The sequence below is a fragment of the Magnolia sinica genome, chromosome 5 (assembly GCF_029962835.1).
Source record: "Magnolia sinica isolate HGM2019 chromosome 5, MsV1, whole genome shotgun sequence".
In the NCBI taxonomy this organism is placed as follows: Eukaryota; Viridiplantae; Streptophyta; class Magnoliopsida; order Magnoliales; family Magnoliaceae; genus Magnolia; species Magnolia sinica.
In genome coordinates, this window is record NC_080577.1 from 107,711,539 (window position 1) to 107,728,205 (window position 16,667).

The following is a 16,667-nucleotide window of genomic DNA, read 5'->3' on the forward strand; positions in this document are numbered from 1 at the left end:
CCATTTTTAAAGATCATTTGAGGGCTTTCTTCCAAAAATGAGAGGTATATAAACCTCATGTTGACCACACCACAGAAAAACAATAGTGATTAGATATCCACCATTAAAATCCTCCTAAGGCCCACTGTACTTTTTATTTGACATCCAATCTGTTAATCAGGTCATACAGACCCAGATGAATGACCACACCACAGAAAAACAATAGTGATTGGATATCCACCATTAAAATCCTCCTAAGGCCCGCTGTACTTTTTATTTGACATCCAATCTGTTGATCAGGTCATACAAGCCCAGATGAATGGAAAAAATAAAGAACAGGTTGATCCAAAACTTTTATGCCCCCAAAAACTTTTAAATGGTCGACATTCATTCAATAGTGTTTCTTGTAATGTTGTCAGCTTGAGATTGGTATATACCTCGTTTTTTGTCTCGTAAAATGATCTATAAAAAAATATGGACGGAATGGATGAAACAAATACATCATTATGGGGCCCACAGAGCACCGACCATCAGCCATTGGCTGGTGGCAGGGGGAGTAGCCATTTCGTTTCCCATCACACGTTCCAATTTCCAAATGAGCTTTTTGCCCGGGGGCGCGGATTAGATACTGACAAGGTTCGTAGCCAATCGCTACTTAAGTGACGTCACCAAGCTCTTTGGACCCCACCATGATGCATGTGTTGTATCCATATAGTCCAACCATTTTTAGAGATGGTTTTGTGTTATGAGAAAAATAACTAGATAGATATAAAGTTAATTAGATCCACCACAGAAAACCGTGGGATCAGTCACAGCTACCGTTGAAACATTTATAGGGCCCACTATGATGTATTTTTTAAATCCAACCTATTCATAAGCTAACATAGAAATATATGAAAAGAAAAAAAAATATAATCTTGATCAGAAACTTCTGTGGCCCCTAAGAAGTTTTGAACGGTGGATGTCACTGTCTCCACTGTTTTCTATGGTAGGGTCTACTTTAACTTTAGATATATCTCATTATTTTTTTAATGCCATAAAACTATCTCTTAAAATGGATGGACGGCATGGATAAAACACATGTATCATTGTGTGGTCCACAAAGCTTAGTGACGTCACTTCAGTAGCGATTTGGATACTGAACTTGTCAGTATCTAAACCGCGCCCTTTGCGCGGCCGAGTTGCCGAGTCGGGTCCAAAACTCGGTCATGTCGGGTCCGAATCGGAAAATTCGACCGAGTCGTTTCTTACTACCAAGTCAAAGCCTTTATATAAAAGGACCTTGAAAACCCTTTCTTTTCCTTGTCTTCCCCAGCCTCCACAACCTGTCCAGGGCAGCCGCCGCCGCCGCCCAGGTATCCTCTCTCTCTCTCTCTCTCTCTCTCTCTCTCTCTCTCTCTCTCTCTCTCTCCTTCGGTGATCTTCGATTTTAGTGGGGTCCACCTTGCACTTACCAAGTGTCTCCTGGCCTTTGATCTCTGAAAGAGTGTTTGATTCGGTTTTGCCGTTTCTCGCTCTCCAAACGCATGGTGGAACCGATCTGGATTCTTGGAGCCTGGGAAATAGTCTCTTTTGTATTCAAAACGATGCCACGTATTTTCTTATGTTTCGTGTAAATGCTTGATATTGTAATTGTGAGATATCGTTATTTTCTTTCGTGTTTTTGCTTTCTCTTATGGTAGGATTACAGTAGAACCCTCTCTCTACACTTAGGTCTGTCCATGTGGGATTCAACTTCTGATTTACAGAAACCCCCTTTAACCCTTTAGCTATGTGCGGCCCACCATGATTTGTGTGTTACATCCACTCCGTCCATTAGTTGTGCCACCTTAGTTTAGGATATGAGCCCAAAAATAAGGCAGATCTAAAACTCAAGTGGGCCACACCATAGGAAACAATTGGGGTGGAAATGCCCACCATTGAAACCTTTCTAGGGTCCACCGTGATGTTTATATGCTGTTCAACCCATTTGAAGGTGATTCCCAGTGGGATGAAGGGCAAACCATGGTGTGATGTAAAGGCCATTGCCACATCGTAAAGGCCATTATGTAAAGGTAAGTAACCTTGGCAACTGTTACACATTACGGGGTTGTAACGGCTATAACGGCTGTTTTGGGAAAATAATGACCCGTAACAGCCATTATAGTCCCTGTAACGGCCCGTTACACCCCCTGTAAAGGCCGTAAATGTAATGGCCCTGTAATGGTCCATTACAGGGCCGATACAAGTTTCTTGGGTTTTTTTTTTTTTTTTTTTTAATTTTTTTTTTAAGTGACCTTAAAGGGCGTTACAAGGGCCGTAACAACCATTATAAGCCTGTATTGTAAAGGTAACGGTGGTGGCCATTGCAACCATCTTTACTATTATGGAATACCTTGGGGAAAATACAAATATCAGCCTGGTCCAAAACTTCTGTGGCTCCTAAGAAAGTTACAATGGTAGGTGTTCAATCCCTACCATTTCTCTTGGCGCGGCTCACTTGAGTTTTTGATCTGCCTAATTTTTGAGTTGATGTCCCAACATGTGCTGTTGCTACATGGATGGAGTGGATATATTAGGGTTACAGGGAAGTTGTTTCAGTCAATTGGCTGGGTCTAAATGCTTGTTGAAACTTGAAAGCCCTATCTACAGTACTTGTGGCATTTTTATGCGTTGATTTGGAATGGTACATCTAGTGGAACTCATTATGGATGGTGTATATTTCAAAGATCACACTTATCAGATGATAATAGCTATATCCTTTTCTTTTCTACCTTTTGGAACTTAATGTCAGCCATTACAATATTTTCTTCCGTACTGCTGCTTTGAAGGCCATTTGTCGGATGGATGTGGATCATCTTGTTGATTTGTATCTTGAATCATCTGCCATCCATAATAGGGCGCACTAGATGGACAGTCCCCATTGACACATGCATATTGTTATATACCATGCACCCTTAAGAAGTATTATTGTACTATATGCATGCTATTTGTAAATATCTCTACATTCTAAATATAACGTTAAAACTTAATCAACACTAGGAGTATATCATCATAATTTCAGGTTGGTAGAATAATGATCTGTATTACAAATGATTCATATATTGGTGCTGAGCTGCCCATAGATGGATAGGACGGCAATCCTCTATAATGTAGGAAGTGTGTGCAACGAACGTGGATTAGGTGGTGTTGCCCACTCCACCCCTAGTGGTGGCGTGGTGGTGTGTTGGGCTCTGTGGGGCCCACTGTGATGTATTTGTTGTATATCCACACGGTCCATCTGTTTTGCCAGCTTATTTGAGGGCATGAACCCAAAAATGAAGTAGATCTGAAGCTCATGTGGGCCGCACCATAGGAAACAGTGGGGATAATGATGCCTACCGTTGAAACCTTCCTAGGGCCCACTGTGATGTTTATTTGTCATCCAATCTGTTGGTAAGGTCACACAAACCTGGATGAAGGGAAAACACAAATATCAGCTTGATACAAAACTTATGTAGCCCCCAAGATGTTTTTAATGGTGAGTGTTCAATCACCACTTCTTCCTGTGGTGTGGTCCACTTGAGCTTCGGCTTTGCTTCATTTTTGGGTTCATGGTCTAAACCGAGCTGGCAAAACGGATGGACGGCGTGGATATAAAATACATACATCATGGTGGGCCCCACAATGCCCAACACATCACCACACCACCGCTGGGGATGGTGTGGGCAACACCACCTAATGTGTGCCCGTGTGCAACATCCAAGCTTGGTGGGGTTCACTGCAATGTGTACGTTGTGCAACCTCATGTTTACTGTACATAAGAAAAATTATCTTGATCCAAAACTCATGTGAGCCCATGTGAACAATGTAAAATCATGCCTAAAACCTTTAAATCCACGCAACGAGTTCCACCCATTTTTTTAACGAGGATGATTTTTTGTGATTCGTGTTAACGCCTATGGGGCTTACCTGATGAACTCGTTAAAAGGCATAGAAACAACACAGTGGCCTTGACAGAGATTGATTATGGTGATTGTTCACATCTCTAGTATTCTGATCAATTTGGCCAACCTAATTCTTGGATCAACAATGAATGTGGTGGATGTCACGCACATGTCACAGTTTGTCCATAGATCTTGGGTGTTGGACACTGTTTTTGTCTGACTTGAATATTATGGCCCATGGGAAACGGGCAAATGAACTGCCTTTCCCTTTTGAGAAAATCTTTGATACTCCGGTCTGACTGTGCGCGAGGTGATATGTGGGCACTTAGAAATTGTATACCTGACATGCAAGTGATTCAAATAAAACCATGTCATGGGTCCCTGTCCAGTTATCACGAACATAATTTTAATATTATTTGATTATCGACTGTTGGATTGGTGGACATTCATTCGATGCTTAAATTGAAAAATATCCAACTGTCGTGTTTTGGGATCCACGATCAGATGCTAAGATTTCTCAACCAATCTGATTTTGGGATTGTGCTTTGTAGACAATGGGTTCTACAAATTAGGTGGCTTAATTTGATTTAAAGTGGGCCATGTGTACAATGTTGAAATGCTTCCATGTCAAGTGTAATATGTTGCTGCAATAACAAAAAACACCCCATCCTGTGAGTCTTAAGTTTTTTTTTTTTAAATAATTATACTCAAACGAGTCAGTATAACTCTGATAGGTCCAAGATTTGTTGATGACTTGGGCAAGTCATCCCCAAGTCAGATGAATCCGGGAGATGCTTGACTCAGGTCATTCTGGATCTGAGTTGACTCGCAGGAGTCCCAGGTTGACCTGCTGCATTGGCAAATTATGGATTGCATGTTGCCTCTCTCCTAGTCATGCCTAGCTCTTTTAGATGCAACAAAAAGCTGTCCCGTACACTTCTGGATACTAATTCCCTGAATAGCCAGATTGGAGTATGGACAGTTCGTCGGTTTGTCCTGCATTTTGTTTGTCAAATACCCTAGAATAGGGAAGGATCAGCTGGAATATGTTGCCCATTCTCAGCATATGTTCGTCACTTCTAGATTGATGGTGGCAAATGGGACATGTTGGGCGCCTAAAGATTTATGTTGGCAGATGTCACAAATGTGAGGTTCTTCTCTAAGATGGAAGATGGCACAGCAGTGCATGTGCATTAGTGGGGCGCTTGAAGGTTGAGTGACATACATGTAGTGTTTGTTGTTTGAATGTTGACAGTTGCATGAGTGTGGGTCTTGGTAAATTTGGGATAGAGCTGCCATGCGAATGGCTAGTTGTCCTGGACAAGGCTATTTCGGACAGGGTTGCTGCTGCATACAAACAGGCCTGTAAATTACTTGAAATGACTCTCCATCATAACATTCCAAAGCATGGCTCTGGTTGTCATGCAAAATTGAAGTTTTAAGTGAAACCTAGTTTTTTTTTTTTCTTCTTAAATGAGTGAAAATTTCAATTTTAAGTGAAACCTAGTTTGTTTCATGATGATCTCTAAGCGTGTTATATTACAATAGCCAGAAGTTGCCTTGTATGTGTTAAAGTAGGCAAAAGTTGCCAGGACAATCACTTAGAAAGCCTCATTTTCACAATATAATAAGAGCAATATTAAAAGCTAGCTCATTGTCTTTGTACCCCTGTCACTGATTTCTTAGTTTACTGTTTGAGAGGTTTGATGGATGTCCTTTGCCATTTGAGTTGAAAATCTGATTTTATATACAATGTAAAATCTTAAGCCATTGAGAAGCATAATCTGCATGGAGCTTAGTGCATGAGCCTTCCATGTAGAAACCGCTCTTGCTTCAAGTCATGCTTTGGACAGGCAATCCCCTCCTTCCCAGCTGTTTATACTTGCTAATATTTAAAACAGATGCTTCACCTTTCTGCACCTGATTTTGTTGCCTCTCTTCCCTTCACTTTTTGTGCACCTATAATCTGGTGTTTCATCACAAGCTTCATGTTGTGGCCCTCATCTTCTCTCATAATGGATGACAGGTGCTACCCTTTTCTGCGTTGCAATGAATTATTTGTTATCAATAAAGAAAGAAGAAAAAGTCAATGGGGTGTACTAGGTGTGCTTAATCGCTCATAAGCTAATAGGATGGAACCTTTTCCGGGCACTTTTTCTGTCACTAAGGATGCCTTTATTTTCGATTTGTCATATGCTATATCTCGAAAGAAGCTTTGATTGAATGAAGGATAGGACTCTAGTTGGATGCCAATCTGGTCTAGCTGCAACAGCAAGCATGTCTTTGAAGAAACGGGAAAGGGTACTTCTCAATATGATTTCATTTCAAACTCATGGATTTTATAGCTGGAGTGGAATGACCCCCCCACTTTTTCTATAGAATTAATGAATTTATTGAAAAAGCCCAAAGGCAAGAAATAGGAAAAGAAGAAAAACAACAGAAAACCCAATGATCAGACCCAAAAAAATGAAGGATCCCAATCCTTGATCAAGGAAAACACCTTCCTAACAATGATAGCTATAGGTTCACTGCTGTTGCTGAAACACCTGCTGTTCCTCTTGAAGTAATTAGACCACAGAACTTCGAACAAGGCAAGCCACCACTTGGTGCCCAATCCCCCGCAAAAATAAAATAAAATGAAGGATCCCAATCCTTGATAAAGGAAAACACCTTCATAACAATGATAGCTATAGATTCACTGCTGTTCCTGAAACACCTGCTGTTCCTCTCCAACTAAATAGACCACAGAACTACGAGCAAGGCAAGCCACTACTTGGACCTATCTTTGGATCGAGGAACCCATTCATGCCATGGCTGAAATAGCTCTTCCATAGACTTGGGCATAACCCAAGGAGCATTAAAGACTGGGAGAACACCATCTCAGACCTCCTTCACAAAAAGGACTGAATAAAAATATGCTCCACAGATTCCTCATACTTCAAACAAAAGGAGGTGGTCGGCATTTGGTAACACCATTGCCCTTTTACGCAAGTTGTCAACAGTTAACACCCTATTCCTTCCCGCAAGCCACACTAATGCAACAACCTTCAGAGGGGCTTTGTACCTCCGTATGTGACCCGTATGGCTACCTTTAGCTTTAGATGCAGGAGTGGATAGAACTTCGAGGAAGGAACGAACTGAGAGATTCCGACGACAAGGAGGAAGCCACATACCTATTTGATTTTGACCTGAGAAACATCTGGCCACCTAAATATTTTGAATTGGACATATCCTTGCAATAGAAGGAGAATCAGACCTGACGATGGACACTCCTAACCAGATATCATTCTAGAAACGGACATTTCCCACATCCAATGTTTCAAATATTGACTATATCGGCCGATATATCCCACATGTTCGATGCGGTGAGCATTTTCAATTTTCGATCCCTTTTTTTTGTTGAAATTACGTTAAATCAATGTCAAATGGTTATAAATCCATCGGTTTTCATGTTTTGCAAGAAAAATCATGGAGTTGGAGCTTTGATTTCAATATCCATTGGTTCTTCATGTTTTTTTTTTTTTGAAATTTTCCTTCAACCAGCTGTTAATTGAGACTAATTTCGAAGTATTTAGGAGTATTTGATGAAATGATCATCACATATACTCTAATTTCGAAATTTGAATGTAGGTGGTTTGATTTGGGGAATTTTCAAATTTTCTCTCAAATTGCTTGCAATTTTGCACTCCAAACATGAAATCAAGCATGTATGAGGCCCGATCTACTGATTTGTTAAGTCCTTGTCAATTTTTTGAAAATAAAAATCACTTTTTAATTACAAATTAATAAAAAATTATTAAAATATTATTTTTTTTCAAAATTTCTCTTCAACCAGCTGTTAATTGAGACTAATTTCAATGTACTTAGGAGTGTTTGATGAAATGATCATCACATACACTCTAAATATTATGCATTCAATTTGAATATAGTTACATTAGTTTAGTCAAACAACGCATAGCTTAGGACCCTGTACAAAGGAAAACTATTATGTGCAGTTCTTTTTTGAGATGTTTTGATTTAAAAGTGTGTATTAAGGTCTTTTTCTTAACAATTCCTAAAGTTTCGTTGAAAAATTTAACCATTTTCCCAATGTTTCCCCATGTTTCTCAAAAAGTGCGATAAATTACTTGATACAAATGATATATCCTGTGCGATAACCAGTACGTCTGTATCCCAAGGATGCGACACGTAACGTGATACCGATATTTCAAACATTGCCCACATCTATATTACTGTTTCAGACTAGAAAATATAAGCCAGTGCTTAGCTAGAGTTACTCCATCAAACTATCAAATAGACCCATAACATGGATATCTTTGTACAGATGATGATCATTACCTGGTTTGTTTTCTACATTGAAATTGAGTACCATCCTCGAGCAATCCAAATTGGAGTTGAACTTGGGGAAAAGCGTGAGTTTGTACGCAAACTTCAAAAGGGGTTTATGAAGTCTAAACGGCATTTTGAGTCAAACCCAAGTTTGTGTTGTGTGTTTGGATGCACTTTTGTAAACACCATCTCATACACCTGCTCGACAAAATAGGCGTTGAGTCGACCAAAAAAGTAGGCGTGAAACCCCCTTTTGCAGAAGTGCATCCAAACGGGGCGTTAGGCACATCAAAATAGCTTCTTCTTCTTCTTCTTCTTTTTTACTTGGTATGCCATTCATTCATTCTTTACATCTTCCTAAGAGGTAAATGCATTTTACTAGTGTCTTAATGGGGTTCATCATAGCCTTTTGTCTTTTCTAGTACCACAATGGACTCATTATAGCCCCTAGCTCTTCTGGTGTCATCATTTGGCCCATCAGCTTCCTTCATGTAGTATGGAAGATGATAAGAGATGGCTTTTATTTTCAAAGCATTCGAGGATTGATCAAATAATAATCTATTGCTGAGTCAATTCGGTTTCCTTGAGGAATGACATAGGTCTCCCCTTGAAACATATGCATGTCCAACCCAGTCACACCGGCACAGAGAATCAGAACAACATGTGCTGGTTTTGGTCCCCCGACGACTCAATCTCCTCCACTGAGTTTTGATTCCTTGATTCCATGACTGATGCCTATGCTGTTTAAGGCTATGATATTTTTTAAAGAGAAATGATGTCATATCAAAACTGATTTTTTGTAACACCTGCTGTTTATTTTATTATATAATTTAATTTGTTTATAGCCCTAAGTCTGCTGGTGTGGGTTTCATTGCTGGTCCCAACCCCATCAGGTTGGCAGCAAGCCTGAAACTTTTGTTTTGTTATTCATCAACCCTGACAACAGAATTGGAGCGGAGTAGGATTCTTGTTGCTGACCCCAGTTTGTTGGGATAATGCTACGATGATGATTTTGGTTTGGGGCCCTTGGCTTATGCGAATGTAATGCCTTGATTGGATGCATATGGCTACACATGCTGTTTCTTGTGCTGAATTACCTGGTTTGCGTCACTCATACCCATTGTTTGTTTTCATGCAGGTAAAAATGGCGGATTGGTCATATCATCCATCTATAATTCAAAAAATACATGGGCAATCTTCCCTTTCCTCTAGACTCTCTCCCAACTTGCAGGGCAGGAATGCTAGCATCCACAATCTGTCCAGTTCATATGTTAATGGAGGTCTTCAGAGTCCTCTCCTACAGGCCTTCCAAGGCAATGGACTTCGTGGACTGTCACTTGTCTCATCACCTGTGTTTGTTCAAGCACCCTCAGAGAAAGGTGCCACGGGCTTCCTCATTGATTTCCTCATGGGAGGAGTCTCTGCCGCAGTCTCGAAAACCGCAGCTGCTCCAATTGAGCGTGTGAAGCTCCTGATCCAGAATCAGGATGAGATGATCAAGTCCGGTCGACTCTCCGAGCCCTACAAGGGAATCGGGGACTGCTTTGGCAGAACGATCAAGGATGAAGGCTTCATTGCATTATATAGAGGAAATACTGCTAATGTCATCCGTTACTTTCCCACCCAGGTTAGTTATTCCAATCATGTCCAGAAAACACAGCTCCAGCTTTCATCATTTCTGCCCTTTTGCTTTCTCATGTAGTCATTTGCGTTGAATTATCCATAATGCTTAGATTTTTGCATTAACAACCCTAAATTTTGGTGTTATGTAATTTAATTTGATCAGATGCACACCACTCTAGGTCACTCGTGTAGTCATTTGCTTTCTCATGTAACAACCCTAAATTTTGGTGCATTAAAAAAAATTAAAATAAATATTTAAAGATTTTATTTTTAAATAAAAAAATAAAAACAAGTCAATAGTTGAGTTGGTAGAGACATTCTTAATTGAGAGAGAGGTTTAGGGATCAATTCTTGAAGTAGTAATAATAATTTTTTTATCAAATGTCATTAAAAAAATTCAAATTCAGGATAAGGGAGGATGTGCTCATCCTATCTTATCAAGAAAAGTTTCTTTAAAAAAAGGGATACGGAGAGGTTTCTGCTTAATAGAAAAAAATAGGAAGCTCTGGAGAATAAGGGAGAGGAGATTCTAAGAAGGCTCGATCAGGTAAGTTCTAATCGTTAGATCTTTTTAATTTTTTATTATGTTAATTTCATCTTGACCTATACAATAGATGGTGTGGATTATCCACACGATCATTGTATAGGTGTGTAGAGTCAATTTTAATAAAGTGATATTTTTATGATTTCAGATTTGGTTAGTAATATTTTAGAAATAAATTGAATGGATGGAATCTGATTGTGCTAAGATAGATCTGTACGGATCATATGACCCCTAAGGCCAAAATATAAAAGGGCCCTAATTTTCAAATCAATCTGACCATCGAATGGGCTACATTAGTAAGATCTAGAAGTGTTTAATAAAGGAATCTTAGATTTTTGCGCAAGTGTTGGTATCACTTGGCGTAGAAGGTTGAAATGGGTCATTGGTGTATGTGTGGTTAGATCTACACCATCCATCTAATGTGTAGAAGCAAAACATGGTAATACTTCAAGAATCTGGATGAGCCAATCATCCGGTGGCCCACCCCGATTAATTATTTGACATTCAATTTCAAGATCTTAAAAAGAAAATCTAAATCTTGATAATTAAATTTAAATAAACATATAATTTTAATTATTTGATCATTTAGGGTTTAGCCACTTAGGATATATATTAAGGTGGGCCCCACCACGTAAAATAACTAGATGAATAAATGTTGATATAACTGATAGGATCTCTGAATTCAAACTAACCTAATTACCTTGCGGATTCTACACTACCAGATTCAGGTTAGTAACCCAACTTGTTTTACGATTTATTAAAATTAAAATAAATCGTTTGTGATTGTTTGATTGATTGATATACTGATTTGAGTATTTTGTTATGATAATTATACGTTAAATTTATATGTGAATATTCTGATCAAGACAACTATGCTAAATATGAAAAATATGCATTTACATATCATCTATCTTTCTACCAAAAGGTGGAAGCCTACTCAACGGGTGGATGCGGGTTGACATCCTCCAACCCAAGCAGATGGACGATCATCACATCTGATGCATTCATACATCATTTGCATCCATATCATTGTACATCCATTTTTATGTTATTTTAATTGCTATGATTATGAACCATGCTGGGTTATTTCACTAAGCCTGACCAGCTTACCTTTTTATTGATGGAAAAATCGTACAATGGAGCCATTAGTAGATGATGTGGCACAAGAACCGGAAGGATGCACAGTACCTAAACACGATCCATGTGAAACATGACCATACTTATCTGAAGATGAAATGGCGGCATTAGACTATTTCTGATTACTTGCTAGTATAGTTTGATTAACGTAAAATGCATATCGGTATTGATTTTGAGATTTTAAGAAATTATTTTAGATTTATTTCATTGAAATAATGTTAGTGTGGAATAAAAATAATTATAGTACGGTGATGTAATAAATGAATGATTTTTAAGGTTTTTTTTATTTTAAGGGTTGTCAAGATTTATATATGCCTAGTTGATTGATGCTAAGTGTTATGTATGTGTGATTGAGAGATTATGGTGGAACTTAAACTGAATATAATTATCATCTTTCTTTTAAAAAAAAAAAATTTTAACACACGCACACACACCACCACACACTCACGCCGTAGTGGATTTTCACCACCTATGGGTACTCGAACCCTCAACCAGGTGTTCAAACTCCTGATGAATATAATTATCATCTCTAATTAAACTGATTAAGGAATTAAATTAGTACACTTTGTGTACGAGTTACGAACTGAAACTCGGTTCTGAGGGTGCACACTCTGTACCCGGATTTTGGAGCGTGACAGGTTAGTTATTCCAATCATGTCCAGAAAACACAGCTCCAGCTTTCATCATTTCTGCCCTTTTGCTTTCTCATGTAGTCATTTGCATTGAATTATCCATAATGCTTTCGAGTTGTAATGCATACCAGGCCTTGAACTTTGCTTTTAAAGATTACTTCAAGCGGCTTTTCAACTTCAAGAAGGATAGGGATGGCTACTGGAAATGGTTTGCTGGGAACTTGGCTTCTGGAGGTGCGGCCGGAGCGTCTTCCCTCCTCTTTGTCTACTCCCTTGATTATGCCCGAACCCGTCTGGCAAATGATGCTAAGGCTGCTAAGAAGGGTGGGGAAAGGCAGTTCAATGGCTTGATCGATGTCTACAAGAAAACCGTGAAGTCTGATGGCATTGCCGGGCTTTACCGTGGATTTAACATCTCATGTGTTGGCATCATTGTGTACCGTGGGCTCTATTTTGGAATGTATGATTCTCTGAAGCCGGTTGTGTTGACCGGTCAGTTGCAGGTTAGTAGTAATGGAGAAATTAGTTTTTTTTTTTTTTTTATAAATGGAATTACAGATGGTCGCTGATGATATGATATTGTGATTGGTGGTTGCAGGATAGCTTCCTTGCGAGTTTCCTGTTGGGATGGGGAATCACCATTGGTGCTGGGTTGGCATCCTACCCAATTGATACAGTCCGTAGAAGGATGATGATGACCTCTGGCGAAGCTGTGAAGTACAAGAGCTCCCTGGATGCATTCTCCCAGATCCTCAAGAATGAGGGGGCTAAATCCCTCTTCAAGGGCGCTGGTGCAAACATCCTGCGTGCAGTCGCAGGTGCTGGTGTGCTTGCCGGTTATGACAAGCTGCAGCTGATTGTCTTAGGGAAGAAGTACGGATCTGGCGGCGGCGGCTAATTTCGCAGGAGTGATGATGATGAACAAGGACAGGTGGTAATCGCCTGTTCCCTTCCCTAGTTTTAGAGTAATAATTCAAGCAGTGGATTTTTTCTGCCAAACTGAAATCCTTTCTGTCGGTTTTGGTTTTCCCGATTCTTAAGGGTGAAAAAATAGCATAGCTACTCGGAATATTATAACATTTGCCTGCAGTGTGCGTAGTAGCGTCGGTGTAGTTTTTGGTTTCTTTTTTGGGAAGAGGAATCTTATATGCAATGCTTCTTTTTTTTTTTTAAAATTCCCCCTTTAATGTCATGTTTGGATGTGGACCTATAATAGCCAGATACTATTTATTTGTATGGCTATGATAATATTATCATACTCTAATTGTTTTAGGCCTATGGTTGGTGTGCCGTACAAGTACATGACAAGGGGAATTTTCTGATATCATATTGTACTGATCAATTGAGGCCAACATTTTGATGGTCCAGATCGTTTGTTTGGTCCGCTTTTAGATGGATCACGCCAAAAAGTTTCCAGATTAGCAGGTTTAGGTGCTGTTTGGATCGACACGTAATTGGAGTACGTAATTTATGAACTTGGCATTTTATTTATTTTTGTTGATGAAGACATGAAGTGGGCTGCTAAATCTTTATGAAGTTCCCCTCTTCATGGATACACCACTTCCACTGTTTGGACAGCACAACTATACTAATGAATCAAACAATTAGCAAATGGAGCCCATTTGATGAAGTATGCAGTTGGGAATTCTAGACATGAAGTTTTCTTAGTCATGGATTCACCACTTCCACTGTTTGGACAACACATTATACTAGAATTAAACAATTAGCGAAATGGAGCCCATTTCCTGCAGTATGCTACTGGAAAAATATAAATTCCATATGAAATCTCATTCATGGATTCACCAGTTTTGTTGTTTGGACAGCACATATATTGTTTCCATTAATTCAACAATTAGGGAAAGGACTGAGGAGCCAAAGGGGACTTACTTGGATTCTTTAAAAGTATAGGAAAGGAGGAAATATGTTTCTTAAGAAAGCTTAATTTTCAGGTAATGATGGGAGGAAAAATTGTTTTCTTGTTTGTAAATAAAAGAATTTTTTTATTGTTTTATTGTAGAAATTTAGGGCGCATGGATTTGGAACCCCCTGGATTCGGAATACCCAAGATTTGAAACCCCCTGGATTTGCAATCCTCCCAGTGTGTTTGGCACCCTAGAGTGTGAATCAACTTTAATCCAAAAGTACCTATGCATGGTATATTTACAAGGGTTTGAATATAATTTCTAAATCAACTTTAATATCTCTAATTAGTGAGATATGTAAGTTTTGACACAATGGTTGTGATAAACCTGCTGAAATATATGTTTTGCCTGAAAACGATGAAATTCCAAGTCTCAGATAGGCCGCAAGCACAAGATCATGTCTAAGTGACTAACCAACGATTTTTAATCGTTGATTAACATGGACAATGTTTGGACGGTGCTTATTTACATGGATAATGTTTGGATGGTGCTGATCGGGCCATGTGCCCAATAGAATGGTGCTTATTTACATGGATAATGTTTGGATGGTGCTGATCGGGCCATGTGCCCAATAGAATGGTAGTATAGTAACACACATGTTACACCTGCAACTATTGAAATGATTTTAGGTGTAATCCAAGCTCTCACGTTGGATTGCAAACCTCGGGGATTTGAAACCCCCTGAATTTGAAACCCCCAATTACTCTATGCTGCCAAACAAATCCCCTCCAATCCATGGATGCCAAAAGACCCCTTAGGTTATAATCCAAATTTGTTGTTCGGCAAAACAAGAATTTATTGGTAGTGATTGGCATTGAAGATAGATGGTGGAGCAAGCGGCATTACCAACATATGTGGGTTGCTTGAAGCTGAGTTGTGGCACACATGTGGGCACTTGAAGCTAGATGGCAACACTAGTGCACATTAGCATATGTGGCATGGATGCACTGATTGAAGATGACAGATGGCATATTGGTGCATGTTGCGTGCAAGAGAAGATGAGCACGTGGCTCATTAGTACATGTGGGGTGCAAGAGAAGATGGATGGTGGTGTGGATCATTGCACAAGATGGACAATTGCTTATCAACCATATTGGCACATGAGTTGACAAAGATGGATGGTGGCACAGCTTGGATTTAACTTTGAGAAACTAATTTTTATTCCTCTGAGAAAATTCCTTTCGTAGGAGTGGAGGTAAGATAATAAATGTCTATTTTTTAACAAAGATAAAAAGTGTAAAATGATATTTTCTTAGAATGCCCACAAGAAAGGTTTGACAAAAAATGGAAAGTTAGTTTCATTGGAAACAATATTTTTCCTTTACTTGACATAAATTCAAATAGGCCACAACCAATGGGGCTGTACACCAATCGAGTTAACTCTGTTAGCTCACTCGACTCAACTCGGTTCAAAGCTGAGTTCAAGCTGAGTTAAGCTCGAAAAAATTTCGAATTGAGTTTGAGCTTCAACAAGCTCAACTCTACTCGAATCGAATCCCAACTCAAATCAAACTAATTTGGTGACTTGGTTACTTTGATATTCATGTTGCTCACTAAGGGTTTGATGAAATGACTCAACGAAGTGTTGGCTAGTGGCAAGGAAGGTATGTATATGAAACAAATATAATTTTTTCTTGATTTTGATGTTGCATATAAGGTGTTTGATGAAATACTTGTAAACAGCTATTGCTGTTTTACATGCAGTGAGAAATTGAAAGTGCACAGCATGTGTTTGTGAAATTGCCACAAAGGCTCGATTTTGGCTTAAACTTGGCTCGAACTGGCCCAAGCTGCTAGCCGAACCGAGCTGAGCTGGCTAGTCAAGCTCGAAGACCGAGCCGAGCTGATTTCGAGCTGGGGTTAGCTAGTGGCCGAGCCAAGTTGGGCTGCAGTGTGCTCGACTCGGTGTACGCCCCTAATAACCAATGAAGTATGTGGTTTGAGGGAAAAAAATCTATATGAAATTCCTCTATTTGTGTATTTATTGACATTGTCTTCTTTTTTTTGAAAGATCATTATACAGAATGAATGAGACAAATCTATAAATGAAATTCTCCCTTTCATGGATTCACCATCTCCACCGTTTGGACAGCACGTTAGCCCATGGAACCCATATATAGGCACACATGCACGCCCCGATGGTTTGCAATAGAGGAGTTGCATTAGATTTCGATTTGGCAAATTACTAAGTCCGTTGGGAAGTAATCCTACCTATCAAAGAATTTGAGAAGCATTTATTTTGGTGGTAGAGCATTTATTGTAAAGGTTTTATTATTATTATCATTTTATTTCTTTCAAAAGAGTGCCTCATTTTGAAGATTTGCCTAGTCTTCAAAGTTTTAGGAGATAAAACTCAGGTCGAGCTCGGGTTGCCCAACCCAACCTAACCCGAAACCAAACCCAATCCATATATAAGTTACTTATAAATTATAAATTATAATTGAGTGCAGATTGTTTATTTTGAAATTCTAGTGCCATAGGGTTTCATTGGTCCACGTCATTTCCGATGACTCAAGCTAACAAGATATGCCAAATTTCTCTATTCCAAATAGATTTCTTACTGCACAACAAACTTTTAAGGGGTAGTTGTCTTATA

General features: G+C 39.2%; 1 protein-coding gene across 1 annotated transcript; it reads left to right on the plus strand.

The window, feature by feature from the left end:
• Positions 1-1,178: 1,178 nt before the first annotated feature.
• LOC131246619 (ADP,ATP carrier protein 3, mitochondrial-like) lies at positions 1,179-13,419 on the plus strand. The gene is made up of 4 exons (XM_058246922.1): positions 1,179-1,334; positions 9,352-9,840; positions 12,281-12,652; positions 12,748-13,419. Exons 2-4 carry the CDS (start codon positions 9,358-9,360, stop codon positions 13,045-13,047), a joined length of 1,155 nt encoding a protein of 384 aa, XP_058102905.1. The 5' UTR covers positions 1,179-1,334; positions 9,352-9,357; the 3' UTR covers positions 13,048-13,419.
• Positions 13,420-16,667: the final 3,248 nt, after the last annotated feature.